The sequence below is a fragment of the Ambystoma mexicanum genome, chromosome 13 (assembly GCF_040938575.1).
Source record: "Ambystoma mexicanum isolate Mex_15411 chromosome 13, UKY_AmexF1_1, whole genome shotgun sequence".
Lineage (NCBI taxonomy): Eukaryota > Metazoa > Chordata > Amphibia > Caudata > Ambystomatidae > Ambystoma > Ambystoma mexicanum.
Window position 1 is genome coordinate 36,575,589 of NC_090938.1, and position 15,884 is coordinate 36,591,472.

At 53.3% G+C, this 15,884-nt stretch overlaps 1 protein-coding gene across 2 annotated transcripts in view; it reads right to left on the reverse strand.

Moving 5' to 3' along the window:
* Nucleotides 1–15,884, reverse strand: part of PIK3C2B (phosphatidylinositol-4-phosphate 3-kinase catalytic subunit type 2 beta) — a 497,568-nt gene that overhangs the window by 180,986 nt on the left and 300,698 nt on the right. For both annotated transcript variants that reach the window (XM_069633113.1, XM_069633114.1), the window contains exons 12-14: nucleotides 14,327–14,449; nucleotides 6,385–6,552; nucleotides 270–381 (exon numbers count right to left, since the gene is read on the reverse strand). In XM_069633113.1, the coding sequence (XP_069489214.1) occupies nucleotides 270–381; nucleotides 6,385–6,552; nucleotides 14,327–14,449 (403 nt within the window). The remainder of the gene's footprint in view (nucleotides 1–269; nucleotides 382–6,384; nucleotides 6,553–14,326; nucleotides 14,450–15,884) is intronic.

Below are 15,884 nucleotides of genomic sequence, written 5' to 3' on the forward strand. Positions count from 1 at the left end.
CTTCCAGGCAAAACGGTGAAAATAAATCCCACCCAAAAGCAAGAACGAGTTCATCTCCTGCTCTCTGCGTTTGCCGGGCTCAGCAGTTTGGCGCAGAGGAGCACTCAAGAGGATCTCCGGCAAGGCTGAAACCCAACTGTGGTTGTTCGTGAACAAAGATCACACCAAACTCCATGAAAAGATGTGCTCTACCAAAAGACACACATCATTACCCTCAGGCACTTAAGACATTTCTCCTCTACATCAGGAGAGCACAATGTGCGACTTACCTGCAGGATGACGCTGTCGGGTTGGTTGATGTTGGGCGCACTAGAACGGGCGCTGGCGTTGTCCTTCGTTGCTGGCCACAGTCCGAGAAGCTTCCGGCCACAAGTGAGGACCCTGCAGGAGGAAGAGAAGAACAATTATGAGAAACGGTTGGGAGCAGAAGAACTATGCCCGGTGAATGAGTGTGGTGTCCTGCAATGGTGTGGTGTCCTGCAATGGTCTGTACCCGGTGAATGAGTGTGGTGTCCTGCAATGGTCTGCACCCGGTGAATGAGTGTGGTGTCCTGCAGTGGTCTGTACCCGGTGAATGAGTGTGGTGTCCTGCAGTGGTCTGTACCCGGTGAATGAGTGTGGTGTCCTGCAGTGGTCTGTACCCGGTGAATGAGTGTGGTGTCCTGCAATGGTCTGTACCCGGTGAATGAGTGTGGTGTCCTGCAATGGCCTGTACCCGGTGAATGAGTGTGGTGTCCTGCAATGGTCTGTACCCGGTGAATGAGTGTGGTGTCCTGCAATGGTCTGTGCCCGGTGAATGAGTGTGGTGTCCTGCAATGGTCTGTGCCCGGTGAATGAGCGTGGTGTCCTGCAACAGTCTGTACCCGGTGAATGAGTGTGGTGTCCTGCAATGGTCTGTACCCGGTGAATGAGTGTGGTGTCCTGCAACGGTCTGTACCCGGTGAATGAGTGTGGTGTCCTGCAATGGTCTGTACCCGCTGAATGAGTGTGGTGTCCTGCAACGGTCTGTACCCGCTGAATGAGTGTGGTGTCCTGCAATGGTCTGTACCCGCTGAATGAGTGTGGTGTCCTGCAACAGTCTGTACCCGGTGAATGAGTGTGGTGTCCTGCAATAGTCTGTACCCGTTGAATGAGTGTGGTGTCCTGCAATAGTCTGTACCCGGTGAATGAGTGTGGTGTCCTGCAATGGTCTGTACCCGGTGAATGAGTGTGGTGTCCTGCAATGGTCTGTACCCGGTGAATGAGTGTGGTGTCCCGCAATGGTCTGTACCCGGTGAATGAGTGTGGTGTCCTGCAACGGTCTGTACCCGGTGAATGAGTGTGGTGTCCTGCAGTGGTCTGTACCCGGTGAATGAGTGTGGTGTCCTGCAACGGTCTGTACCCGGTGAATGAGTGTGGTGTCCTGCAACGGTCTGTACCCGGTGAATGAGAGTGGTGTCCTGCAATGGTCTGTAGCCGGTGAATGAGTGGTGTACTGCAACGGTCTGTACCAGGTGAATGAGTGTGGTATGCTGCAGCGGTCTGTACCCCATGAATGAGTGTGGTATCCTGCAACGGTCTGTACCCCGTGAATGAGTGTGGTATCCTGCAACAGTCTGTACACGGTGAATGAGTGTGGTATCCTGCAACGCTCTGTACCCGGTGAATGAGTGTGGTATGCTGCAGCGGTCTGTACCCCGTGAATGAGTGTGGTATCCTGCAACGGCCTGTACCCGGTGAATGAGTGTGGTATCCTGCAAAAGTCTGTACCCGGTGAATGAATGTGGTATCCTGCAATGGCCTGTACCCGGTGAATGAGTGTGGTGTACTGCAACGGTCTGTACCCGGTGAATGAGTGTGGTATCCTGCAATGGTCTGTACCCGGTGAGTGTGGTGTCCTGCAATGATCTGTACCCGGTGAATGAGAGTGGTGTCCTGCAATGGTCTGTACCCGGTGAATGAGTGCGTCGTCCTGCAATGGTCTGTACCCGGTGAATGAGTGGTGTACTGCAACGGTCTGTACCCAGTGAATGAGTGTGGAATCCTGCAACAGTCTGTACACGGTGAATAGTGTGGTATCCTGCAATGCTCTGTACCCGGTGAATGAGTGTGGTATGCTGCAGCGGTCTGTACCCCGTGAATGAGTGTGGTATCCTGCAACGGTCTGTACCCCGTGAATGAGTGTGGTATCCTGCAACGGTCTGTACCCCGTGAATGAGTGTGGTATCCTGCAATGTCCTGTACCCGGTGAATGAGTGTGGTATCCTGCAATGGTCTGTACCCGGTGAGTGTGGTGTCCTGCAATGATCTGTACCCGGTGAATGAGAGTGGTGTCCTGCAATGGTCTGTACCCGGTGAATGAGTGCGTCGTCCTGCAATGGTCTGTACCCGGTGAATGAGTGGTGTACTGCAACGGTCTGTACCCGGTGAATGAGTGTGGTATGCTGCAGCGGTCTGTACCCCGTGAAGGAGTGTGGTATCCTGTAACGGTCTGTACCCGGTGAATGAGTGTGGTATGCTGCAGCGGTCTGTACCCCGTGAAGGAGTGTGGTATCCTGTAACGGTCTGTACCCCGTGAATGAGTGTGGTATCCTGCAACGGCCTGTACCCGGTGAATGAGTGTGGTATCCTGCAACGGCCTGTACCCGGTGAATGAGTGTGGTATCCTGCAACGGCCTGTACCCGGTGAATGAGTGTGGGATCCTGCAACGGCCTGTAGCCGGTGAATGAGTGTGATATCCTGCAACGGCCTGTACCCGGTGAATGAGTGTGGTGTCCTGCAACGGCCTGTACCCGGTGAATGAGTGTGGTATCCTGCAACAGTCTGTACACAGTGAATGAGCGTGGTATCCTGCAACAGTCTGTACCCGGTGAATGAGTGTGGTAAGTGTGGTAAACTCTCCCGTGGTCGTTTAAGGTGAGCCCAGACATTAAGTCCCAGTTCTACAAGACAAGTTTAGGGCTCCAGAAAGTGCAAAATGTTGTTCCACCTTCAAAGCCACAGCCAGTAACCACTGCATGTTGTAAAGGCACCCTCGCCCCAGGACAGCCTCTGATACTTTATCCTATAGAAGGTATTTCTGTTTGAAATGACATCCTGACTGACTAAATAAATAAATGCAAACAGTATCCTGTGGTGGCCTCGAGTAGCAGGTTCCATTTTACCAAAGTTATTTTAGCAAAGATGCAGCTCTGCTTTGGGGAGAAGTAGGTTATGTAAGAGTGCGGCATCCAACATTAGAAATTGTGAATTGCCAGGAGGAGAGGGTGGGAAGGGGAAAGGACTGAGGGCTATAGCGGACAGAGGAAAACGCAGGAAGGGAAAGGACTGAGGGGTATAGCGGACAGAGGAAAGCGCGGGAAGGGAAAGGACTGAGGGGTATAGCGGAAAGAAGAGAGCACGGGAAGGGAAAGGACTGAGGGGTATAGCGGACAGAGGAGAGCGCGGGAAGGGAAAGGACTGAGGGCTATAGCGGACAGAGGAAAGCGCAGGAAGGGAAAGGACTGAGGGCTATAGCGGACAGAGGAGAGCGCAGGAAGGGAAAGGACTGAGGGCTATAGCGGGCAGAAGAGAGCGCAGGAAGGGAAAGGACTGAGGGTACAGCAGACAGAGGAGAGCGCGGGAAGGGAAAGGACTGAGGGCTATAGCGGACAGAGGAGAGCGCAGGAAGGGAAAGGACTGAGGGCTATAGCGGACAGAGGAAAGCGCAGGAAGGGAAAGGACTGAGGGGTATAGCGGACAGAGGATAGCGCGGGAAGGGAAAGGACTGAGGGCTATAGCGGACAGAGGAGAGCGCAGGAAGGGAAAGGACTGAGGGGTATAGCGGACAGAGGAAAGCGCAGGAAGGGAAAGGACTGAGGGCTATAGCGGACAGAGGAGAGCGCAGGAAGGGTAAGGACTGAGGGCTACAGCGGACAGAGGAGAGCGCAGGAAGGGAAAGGACTGAGGGCTATAGCGGACAGAGGAGAGCGCAGGAAGGGAAAGGACTCAGGGGTATAGCGGACAGAAGAGAGCGCAGGAAGGGAAAGGACCGAGGGTACAGCGGACAGAGGAGAGCGCGGGAAGGGAAAGGACTGAGGGCTATAGCGGACAGAGGAGAGCGCAGGAAAGGAAAGGACTGAGGGCTATAGCGGACAGAGGAAAGCGCAGGAAGGGAAAGGACTGAGGGGTATAGCGGACAGAGGAAAGCGCGGAAAGGGAAAGGACTGAGGGCTATAGCGGACAGAGGAGAGCGCAGGAAGGGAAAGGACTGAGGGGTATAGCGGACAGAGGAAAGCGCAGGAAGGGAAAGGACTGAGGGCTATAGTGGACAGAGAAGAGCGCAGGAAGGGAAAGGACTGAGGGCTATAGCGGACAGAGGAGAGCGCAGGAAGGGAAAGGACTGAGGGCTATAGCGGACAGAGGAGAGTGCAGGAAGGGAAAGGACTGAGGGGTATAGCGGACAGAAGAGAGCGCAGGAAGGGAAAGGACCGAGGGTACAGCGGACAGAGGAGAGCGCGGGAAGGGAAAGGACTGAGGGCTATAGCGGACAGAGGAGAGCGCAGGAAGGGAAAGGACTGAGGGCTATAGCGGACAGAGGAAAGCGCAGGAAGGGAAAGGACTGAGGGGTATAGCGGACAGAGGAAAGCGCAGGAAGGGAAATTACTGAGGGTTATAGCGGACAGAGGAGAGCGCAGGAAGGGAAAAGACTGAGGGGTATAGCGGACAGAGGAGAGCGCAGGAAGGGAAAGGACTGAGGGCTATAGCGGACAGAGGAGAGTGCAGGAAGGGAAAGGACTGAGGGGTATAGCGGACAGAAGAGAGCGCAGGAAGGGAAAGGACCGAGGGTACAGCGGACAGAGGAGAGCGCGGGAAGGGAAAGGACTGAGGGCTATAGCGGACAGAGGAGAGCGCAGGAAGGGAAAGGACTGAGGGGTATAGCGGACAGAGGAAAGCGCAGGAAGGGAAAGGACTGAGGGTTATAGCGGACAGAGGAGAGCTCAGGAAGGGAAAGGACTGAGGGCTATAGCGGACAGAGGAAAGCGCAGGAAGGGAAAAGACTGAGGGGTATAGCAGACAGAGGAAAGCGCGGGAAGGGAAAGGACTGAGGGCTATAGCGGACAGAGGAGAGCGCAGGAAGGGAAAGGACTGAGGGCTATAGCGGACAGAGGAGAGCGCAGGAAGGGAAAGGACTGAGGAGTACAGCGGACAGAATAGAGCGCAGGAAGGGAAAGGACTGAGGGGTATAGCGGACAGAGGAGAGCGCAGGAAGGGAAAGGACTGAGGGGCATAGAGGACAGAGAAGAGCAAGGGAAGGGAAAGGACTGAGGGTTATAGCGGACAGAGGAGAGCGCAGGAAGGGAAAGGACTGAGGGCTATAGCGGACAGAGGAGAGCGCAGGAAGGGAAAGGACTGAGGGGTATAGCGGAAAGAAGAGAGCGCAGGAAGGGAAAGGACTGAGGGCTATAGCGGACAGAGGAGAGCTCAGGAAGGGAAAGGACTGAGGGCTATAGCGGACAGAGGAAAGCGCAGGAAGGGAAAAGACTGAGGGTTATAGCGGACAGAGGAAAGCGCGGGAAGGGAAAGGACTGAGGGCTATAGCGGACAGAGGAGAGCGCAGGAAGGGAAAGGACTGAGGGCTATAGCGGACAGAGGAGAGCGCAGGAAGGGAAAGGACTGAGGAGTATAGCGGACAGAAGAGAGCGCAGGAAGGGAAAGGACTGAGGGGTATAGCGGACAGAGGAGAGCGCAGGAGGGGAAAGGACTGAGGGGTATAGCAGACAGAAGAGGGCGCAGGAAGGGAAAGGACTAGGGGTATAGCGGACAGAGGAGAGCGCAGGAAGGGAAAGTGCTGAGGGCTATAGCGGACAGAGAAGAGCAAGGGAAAGGAAAGGACTGAGGGGTATAGCGGACAGAGGACAGCAAGGGAAGGGAAAGGACTGAGGGCTATAGCGGACAGAGAACAGCAAGGGAAGGGAAAGGACTGAGGGGTATAGCGGACAGAGAAGAGGCAAGGGAAGGGAAAGGACTGAGGGCTATAGCGGACAGAGGAGAGCGCAGGAATGGAAAGTACTGAGGGGTATAGCGGACAGAGGAGAGCGCTGGAAGGGAAAGTACTGAGGGGTATAGCGGAAAGAGGGGAGTGTGGGAAGGGAAAGGAATGAGGAGTATAGCAGACAGAGCACAGGAAGGGAAAGGACTGAGGGGTATAGCGGACAGAGGAGTGCGCGGGAAGGGAAAGTACTGAGGGGTATAGCGGACAGGGGGGAGCGTGGGAAGGGAAAGGACAGAGGGCTATGGCGGGCTGAGAGTAGAAGGCAGAGAAAAGAGTGGGTGGAGGGCAGGGAACAGAAGGATGAGAGGTGGGAAACAGGGAAGGAGCGAGACAGTGGAGAGAGTTCAATGGCAGAGGGAGAGACACCTACTGTCTGAAGTTGAAGAGAGGGGTAGTCACCCAGCCCAGGGCCTCTGGAACACGCCGCTGCTTGCTGGCCTCTGAAGAGTTTCCGGGCGGTGGGTTGGGGATCGCAAACAAGGTCACCGTCAGCAGGGTCTCTCTGGGCAGCCGGTTCACCTGGACAGGGAAACAGATCCTGAAAGGAGAGAGAAGGAGAGGTCAGCGGACCACCAAACAGTGGCCTGGTGGTCCTACTCTGTGGGGAGGTAGGAATACTTGCAAGCAAGCCATCTAAGCTGGGTGGCAGCTGCCTCCACCCACACACAAGCTTCATCCTACAGGAATGTTTGGCGAGGATGGCTTCATGTAGAGAACGGAGCGATCCATGCTAAGAAGTGTCTGGTACCAGGTTTCTGCTGTCACCACCTGTGGGGCGTCCTCTGCAGAAGTACCCTAATGAAGCACATGGGGTCCCAAGATTTAGGGTACTCTAGAAGCCCAGCCCCTAGAGTTCACGGGGTGGTTACTGAAAGACCCCCTTGTTCCTAGTAAAGACCGCTCCAATCTTTAATGGCCACAGAGCACCAGGGGACGGGTGGTGACGTCCTCTGTAGAGTGGCCACCAACACATTCCAAAGCGGGTTCCAGATTCCATCACAAAGAGACACAGAGCACAGCTGCCAATCATTCCGGACCACCAAAGCCTGGTCAGGGCGACTACAGCTCCAGCCTCTACAAAACATTTAGCTGAAATCTGTGGATCAAAGAACGGACTGTTCAAGGTCTTGCAAAAATAGGCCGCCAAGTGTCGTTTCTCCCGGCCCACTAATGACTTAACGTCAGCAAGACACCAAGTCGCAAAGGACGGTGGGAAAAAGCCTGGCGGACATTTTTCATATTCTTTCTGGCTGCCCCCTCTGTATTGAGTGGGCGAGGTATGGGCGCAGACCTTGTGTACTTTGATGTGTTGGCATGAGAGCAATTCTTTTCAGATCACCTCTGCTGTAGCCACAACCACCGGAAGCTCCTCTCCTGCTTCCAACCAGAAAATAACCAAATTGAGTCAGGTGAATTGAAACAAATACATTACGTGTCAAAATTTCACAAGCGATGTCCACGAACCTAAAGGGGTCTGCAGCCATCTGCTCTCCAGATGTTTTGCACTACAATTCCCATAAACCTTAGCCAGGCTAGTCAATGGTTAGGGATAATGGGAACCATAGTCCAAAACATTGGGTAAGTCGCAGGTTGCAGGGCCCGGGCTTAAGAAAAGGACACGTGCTTTGGCCAACAGGACACTTCTCCACAAGATGGTCTGTTGACAATCAGAAACCAGCTGAACAAGGATCCCACTCTCTAAACAACTCTTCCATGCCCACAGAATCTCAAACAAGCATCTACTCTCCAAAAGCAAACTCTGAATCACCATTAAAGCAGCACGGCCTCCCTGACACGCTCGCTAACTCACACTCTACCCGCCCCTCGCAGGGCCTTCCCCAGGAGCAACTGCACTACCAACCCATGTGCACCACCAAATGCCCTGTGCATCTGTCCAACCTCCTGGTCTCTGGATGGACTCTTCAGTGTTTACATCCCTTTACAACCTCAGGGTTGGCCTCTTCTGTTGGCTTCCACCACTCACCCTCTCTAGGCAGCGCTTCTGTTGCCTGACCGGCTCACTGAGCACGCTCTCCTAGAGCGACCGGTATACCTCCACAATCGCCATGGACCCCAGACTAAGTGCTGCCACTCTTCTCTCTGACTAATACTTCACTGACTGGCAACTCTCATTATTGTTTCCACCCAGGCACCTAGCTAAGTAAAGACTCTCTCGGAACCTGTGTAGGCTATCCAGAGAACAACCTCACCTTTCACGAAGACTTGGAAACTTTGCTCTCCCAAAAGCCTGACCAGGGATGTTCAAGTTTCAACACATTTAGCAGGGATTTCAGTTAATGTGTGTTCTCTACAGCTCCCCAAAAAAACAATGTTGACCTCCTTAATTTTATAAATGAGATCCCCAATCACTTGGGTACCCACATGCTTTTTGATAACCCACAGCATATGCCCAACGCTGTATAGATTGTCCCATAAATCCACACACATCACCATACACAACCAAATGCCAAACGACCACAACAAGCGCAATAGAATTCTTACTTGCCAAAATGAAATTACTACACACCCAATGCATACTTTGAGGAGGCAATGGAACTGCTGAAAACTCGGTGGTTCCTCAACACGCACACGATGGAACCCTTACACACCGAATGGTCCCTCTAACCAGGGAATAGTCTGCACCCACTACACACCCAACACACACCCTCCTCGCAAGTCGGGCCAGGGACAATGTAGGCCTAGCAACTCTTTAGCACACCTAAATATCGCTAAGAGAACCCGAACATTGCGTGGAACCAAACTAGTGGAGCAAGTGTCTGTGCTTCTCAAACCGAGGGATACCCGGCGACATCGGCAAAAGACTATAATGCACATGACTGGGCTCGACCAATCAGAAGCCAGAATTAGGAAATGGGGCCAAGCACTGTGGAACTCTGGCTAGCCAAAGATTCCAGGGTGACATGAATGAAAAGTTGGCAGGACCCCCTGCATGAATAGACGCCACCAAGGTTGCATGTTTTACCCGCAATCCTTGTACTCTCCAGTGATCTCTGCACAATGCAACGCTTAACGACTGCAAGGGACCCCATAGGACACCCTCTCTTACTTTGCAAGCACCCGTTTCTAGGGCGCACCCGCTAATGTAACGTTGCCTCCCCCGGGAAGGGATACATGGAGAATAAGCCAAGAGCCAGCCCCACCTTTTCCTGAAGCATATGGAGGAATAATTCAAAGCCAGCCCTGGAGATTTCACCTCTAGGTCAGTGGAACATGGAGAAAGCCTTCGCAGAGGAGGCCGGAGCTGCCAACTCACAGCCCCCCCCCCCTCCCGCTCTTTCTCCTCCCTCCTCTGAGGGTTACCTCAACAAGGGCTGCTCGGGAGACTAACCCTCAAAGCCTCTCACAGCGGCGCGATACCTGGCAGAGGTAAGGTTGCTGATGGCCTGCGGCGTCCATGACTTGCTACTGGTCCTCACCAGCTCATGCAGGCAGCCCCATGTCTCCTGAGAAGGCTGCGCCCCACCTTAAGGGATGGCCTTGGCACTTCCAGGGTCTGGGTCAGGATCCGCGTCACAGGAAGGAGAGAGCCTTGTCCTAGAGGCCTCCTATCAGAAGGAGTTGGGGAGTCCTCCAAGGAGTTAGTTTCGCGACTGCGCTATGCGCCTAGTCTCACGGTGTCTCTTCCGCAGTCTCTCTCTCCACCTCTCCCGGGGTCTCTGGGCCTCCTTTTACACCAGCCTAGTTCCTCTCCTTCTGGACAGCATTTTCTTTGACCTGCGCCCCTTCGGTCAATCCAGCTCGTGCCACCTCTCTGGCTCCCTTTCCCTGCAGCTGCGTCTTCGGGCTCCTGCTGTCTCCCCAACTTCCTCCGTCAATTCTTTCCCTGAGAGGGACTCATTCTAAAATTAACCCTTTTCCACAGCCCGGGTGAGTAAAAATGCGCAACCGCCCGGCATTGCATGGTCCCGGCGAGTCTGGGTCGGGTGCCCACGGCCGGCTCGGTCAAGTTCTATTTACAGACTTGTCACTCTGCCTCCTCGCCATAGAGTTCAGCTCGGGGGGGGGGGGGGGGGGGGCGAAGCAGCAGCTGCACCTGCTGAGGCCTGCCTGGGGAAGCGAGTGTGGAGAGGGGCCTCGGAGGAAGCTACCACTTCACAGCCCAGGAAAGCTTTGGGATAGTTTGTGGCGACCTTGTGCCTTCAGGGCGTCTCCCACCTTGAACTCCAAGGCCGCCAAGATCCTGTGCCCAAACAGCATGGCTGGCCCCAGGCGGGGTCTCCTTTCAGGGAGGGTTGCGCAGAGCGCTTACAGTGAACGCCACAAGGCCCTCTGGAAACGCGCAGGCCCGCACGCGGACCAAACAATTGCACCCTTAATATGCTCTGCATACACACAACAGGTGTGGCATGGCATGGCAAGCTGTGGCGCAACACCACTGAACTGATCGGGCTCCAGCCACCAAAATGCTGGGCTACCTTGACTCGACCCGGCTGAACTGCAGAGCCAGAACAGGACGCAGACGTTAAGGGGGGCCAGGGCTTCTCTGTTAACAAAGGCCCTGCAATTACCAACATAAAGCATCTCACCATTAGCGCCTGCATTCCTGGGCACGCGTGCACACATTTCAGGCAACTGGAATCGTGATGTGGGGTTAGCACTTACACGCCAGTGGAGAGATTGGAAAGGGTAGAGGGGGCACAGGAACTGCTCATTATCACAGCAGACCTTAAGTGGGTGCTTTCAGAGGGAAAGGGCAGAGTTAACTGCTTTTAACATTGAAGCTTCCCCAGATGAGTCTCACTGGAGTGTGTAAAGAAGTTAGATGCCCCCCACACAAGTAAGTTTGCCCCTCCCCCACATTCTCGGAAGTTACGCCTCCACCATTAGTTGAAGGGTTAGCCCCTCACCTCCCTGAAATGTTAGCCTAGGACCTAGGCGCACCCCCTGGAAGGTGAGGAGGGGAGCCTTTCCTGAAACGGGCAGCAGTCAAGTGTTACTCGGCTCGTGCAGATGCAGAAAAACGTACTTCCACAAACACAGTAACACTTGAAAGCTGCCACTTTCAAGACATTCATCGCCCCTCTGCCTCAGCAAAATCAAATGCGCACTCGGGACAACCCCAGCACCCTCGCCGGTTATAAAAAACCTGGGGGTCCTGATGGACCATAATCTCACGCTAGAGCCACAATTAAACGCCCTGCTCAAAAAATGCTTCCTCCTGGGAGCAGCAAAGAGGATCCTACCATTGCTATCGTTCGCCAACAAAACAACCACCATCATCATACCCTCGCCATGTCCCGAGTAGACTACGCCAACAGCCTATACTTAGGCATGCCGGAACGACTTTAAAAAAAACTACAACGCATTCAAAGCGCGGCAGCCAGACTGCTTCTGAAACCACCCCAAAGAGAACACACCACACCAGCGCTGAAAACACTACATTGGCTACCAATAAAACAAATACAATTCAAAACAATGTGCATCATGCACAGAGCGGTACACAACGAAGGCGCAGAGTTCTTGAGACACAAACTGCTTCTACATCAACCAACAAGAACGCTCAGATCAAGCATTGACATCCGCCTGGAACCGAAATCCTACAACAAAAGAAAACTTGGAGGATCCTCCTTCTCTCACCAAGCCCCGAAAACCTGGAACAACCATCCAAAGTACATACGTAACACAAGAAACCGCCTACCTTTCAGGAAACAACTCAAAACCTGGCTCTTCACGTCATAACTAGAAAGACCGGCCACAGGGGCACACACACAACTAAAACATTGATGAACGTAGAGAGAGACCCCGATACACACCAAGCAATCAATGGGGAAAAACCCTCAGGAAAATCCCACGACATACTAAACAAGTAACCGGGAGACAGCCGCAATACGACCAAAGACCGTATATGTCACAACTCTCTCCCCTTCTCACCAGTTTTTCTTGTTTGCTTGTGACCTTCTTTGGGGACTTCTTTTGCACGGTCCGGGATTCATATAAGCCCGTGTACTGGTCTTCGGATTCCAGCGTGAGAAAGATCTTTCAACTCCAGGATACATTCAGAAGTCCAGGACGGAACCAGGAAGGAATGGTGTCAGGGCTCGCAGGCACGGAACGCCGTGACTCGAGCGCGGGCGAAAATCCAGGAAGTTCGGAGGTAAGTTAGAGGGAAGAAAGGAAGAAGGAGGATTCAAGGAACTGGGAAACAGGAGTGAGGAAAAAGCCCAGAGCGAACTCTGGCAGCACACGTCCAACTACAGCGAGCGGCAGCGTTGAGACACGGAGCGCCACAGGGGCGTGTCTGTTTAGTAGTGTGCAAAGCGTGGAGCGCAAAGACTGGCAGGCTGCGTTCCGTATCAGGCGGCCATGTTGGGAGGATAACTGCATTCAGTCCTCTATGGGTCAGGGATCACGAAGTCCAGAATGGACGCAGGCGACGGTTCATGACAGTATACATAGCAAGACAAAGACAGAAACACTAGGACGAATCGTCAAGAGGACATGACCTTAAACTATAGCCATTCCCTACAGACCTGAAGACAACAGAGAGGGAAAGGAAGCACTACACCATGAGCCCCAATCCAGTGGGTGAGAAACATAATGTTCCATCACTACAAATGTTGTCCTACTACACGGGAAGCACAATGCCCCACTACACAAAAACTACTACTAAACGACAGTCCCAAGTATTTTCACCCCACAGAAATCAAAGAACCAACGGAAAGACAGTCATGACAGGAAGAAACAAACGACCGAATACACAGGCTCACTAAAACGGGAGCACTAGAACGCCACTCCGACCCTGAACCATTCAAAACCTCAACTGCCCAGTGTCACACTAGACACCAAGAGAATAGATATTACCAACCCACTCCCACACCCAAAGAAAAGGTTCAGACGCACCTATCAATCCAAACAATATGCACTATGATACAGCAGAGTCCGCACAGCACCAACAAAGCGAGTCGGCCCACGAGGAACCAGCATCAACCCAACCCACAGGGATACAACTCTAACGGAATCAGAAGTACTTGAATCAGGACACAGACCCACTAACTCAACCCTCAATCTTCTAAACCACACAAAGCCACACAACCATCTCTCTCCCAGCAATCCACACATACTTTACCACACCGCAAGAACAACACAAACTACACCCACAGCACTCGAGGTCTCGCCCGATCCGATACTAGCACCAAAACCCAGCACTCGTGTATACCGAGCTGAAGCTGCCAACAGTACATCACCTCTCCCACTCTCCTACTCCCCTCCAACCGACTAACCCTACCCGCCCTCCTTCCTGTTTAAAGATCCACCAGAGCGCCTGGGGACCAATTCCGTTGGTGACGGTGCGCTATGTAAGCACCTTTAACATAACATCAGCCCCCTCCCCACGGATGCGAGCCAACATATACCCACATTATGTGTACTTTCACATCCAAGGGGCGTAGGTGCACACTTGTTTTTTTCTTCAGCATATGTGCTATGTGGCTACACTGGCATTGTGGTGCAGCCTACTGTGGCACGACCTTAATGGTACAAGTGTTATGTTATATAATCTCGTTTTTTTCTCAAGAATATTTTTCAGAGGCTGCTGTCCATGGCATATAAACATTACCAGAGCAACTTGACGTGGATGTTGTCTTTACATCCAAGAACATCTTCATTCTCACCGGCAAATTGCACTTTAAAATGTACCATTTGATACTTGGTCCTCACACCAGACGACCCTTGGGGGTAGAACGGAGGGGTGGAGCCTCCAAGTCAGCCCTGCCCAGTTTTTGATGGGGCCCCTCCCATCACCAGTTAGCGCGCCCCTCCCCGCCCCCCAAATGTAGGTTTCCTTGCGCCCCTGATGGCAACAGCTGGGCAAGCTTGTTCCACATACCTAGAGAGGGGCAAGCTTCGCTCACAGTTAAGAGGGGAGGCGCACCCTGGCTCCTTAAGGGCCACCCCATTTGTCGCTGGAGACGGGGGTCAAACCCCCTGCTCATTCAAACATTGACCTTGCTGGACAGGTCTGATAATTAGTGCACGTGTGTGTGGTGTTTATTTCAATACAGCCTATAACCTCCATAAGCACCTCCAAGCACCTCCATAATCTAAAGAGAGCCTGAGTGGTCTGGTGGCATCACCCCAGCTCCACTTACCATGAGTCCACGTGTCTGCTGCGCTCACCTTATCGTTGGAAATGCTGCCGAAGGTGGCCTATACCAGAACATGGTGGACCCCTTCAATGTGCAGCATGGTTACAGCCCCCTTCCCACCCCACGCCACGCCCAGCTGTCCCAATGCCCCCAATGATTGTCGCTGGCCCCACATCTCCTCTACCAATGAGTTCCAGGCGCTCTTACATGTGGTCCCAGAGGATGAGGTGGAACAGGGACTTGGAGACCTGCACCTTCTTGGTCTGGAGTTGGCTGCACAGCTCTTTGCTTCCATGACTCAGCGAGCAGCAGACGTAGAACTCTTCATAACTGCAGCGAGGAGGAAAAATCAAAGGGGCTCCATTACTTGAGAGAAGATACAAGGCACCAGTTATTTCTACAGTTTCCTTTCATAGAGACCTTTCCCGCTGCCATCGCCTCCTGGGCTGGGACACACACTCAGCTCTGGATGGTTCAGAATACACCAGTTTAGATAAAGTACTACTAGAACGTGATTTTAAAGCAAAACTAAACCCAAGTGCATAAGAACATTCAGCTAAAAAGCGAGCACTGCGGGCCCAGCTGTAAGCACAATTGAGTGAACGCAAACCACAGGAAACGTGGAGCCGTAATATTAGTCAGGTGGGCTGAAGAGACAACTACACAAGCTTAGGTGTGCCACCCGGGCAGCAGAGCGGCCACCTTGCCACCCGGGCAGCACACAGGTAGTGCAGAGTATCTGCTGTGTAAGGGGGAGGGGCTTAAGACTACTTCCAGTTTTTCGGCCTTCCATTTTACAAACCAAAAGTCCAATTGTTTCCAGTGACATTTAGCTTGACTACAACTCCCAGAATACACTAGTTTGTTAAACTAAAGTGGCAGTCATCGAGAACAAACGAGAAAACACGCGAAAAGCTGGTATTTCCCCCATTGAAAGAAAAGATGTAAAATAAAGCAGGGCGCGCTCAAGACTCGTGTACATGAGTGGAAAGGGGGGTAAGTTCACTGCTCGGATATAATGCGGGGCAGTCCAGCCCCACCCAGTGCAAGCGGAGCCCTCCCCGGGGAGGCAGAGCGACATATGCCGCGGTCCATCGCATCACAAGGCGACAGGTGCCGAGCCGGGCGGGTTGCGTGGCGACACAGGTCAAAGGGCGCCGCCATCTCCCAGGCCTGGCTTCCTTTGTCCTGGGCCACTCGCCAACGAGAATGCATCAGAGCGCGCAACAAAAGGCCTGGGCAGGGTGGGGCGGGAAGGGGTGTGTGGCAGCACTCGGAGGCGGAGGCAGGGCAGAGGGCCAGCCCTGGCTGGGCTGATACAAGGACGGGGGGGAGGGGGTGGTGGGGGTCGGCTAAACAGAGAATGGCCGAGAAAAAGGCGGGATACAAGGGCAGAGGGCGCGAACACAATGGGATAGCAGAGAGGGTGCCAGAAAACCATGACCACACAGCCAATGGGCAATACAAGGACAAAGGGCGGGAACAACAGCCAAGTAGAGGGAGAGTGTCCGAATACAAGGACAAAGGGAGGGAAACATGATCACACAGGGAATGAGCGAGACAGGAACAAAGGGCCTGAACAACAGCAAAAGAGGAGTCAAAATGGCAGAGCAATGAGTGATACAAGGACAACGGGTGGAAACAACTGGCAAATAGAGAATGGCAGAGAGGCAGCCATGAGTAACACCAGGACAAAGGTATGGTTAGAATAACCACACACAGAATGGGTGATACAAGGACAAAGGGTTAGACCAACAGCGAAGAA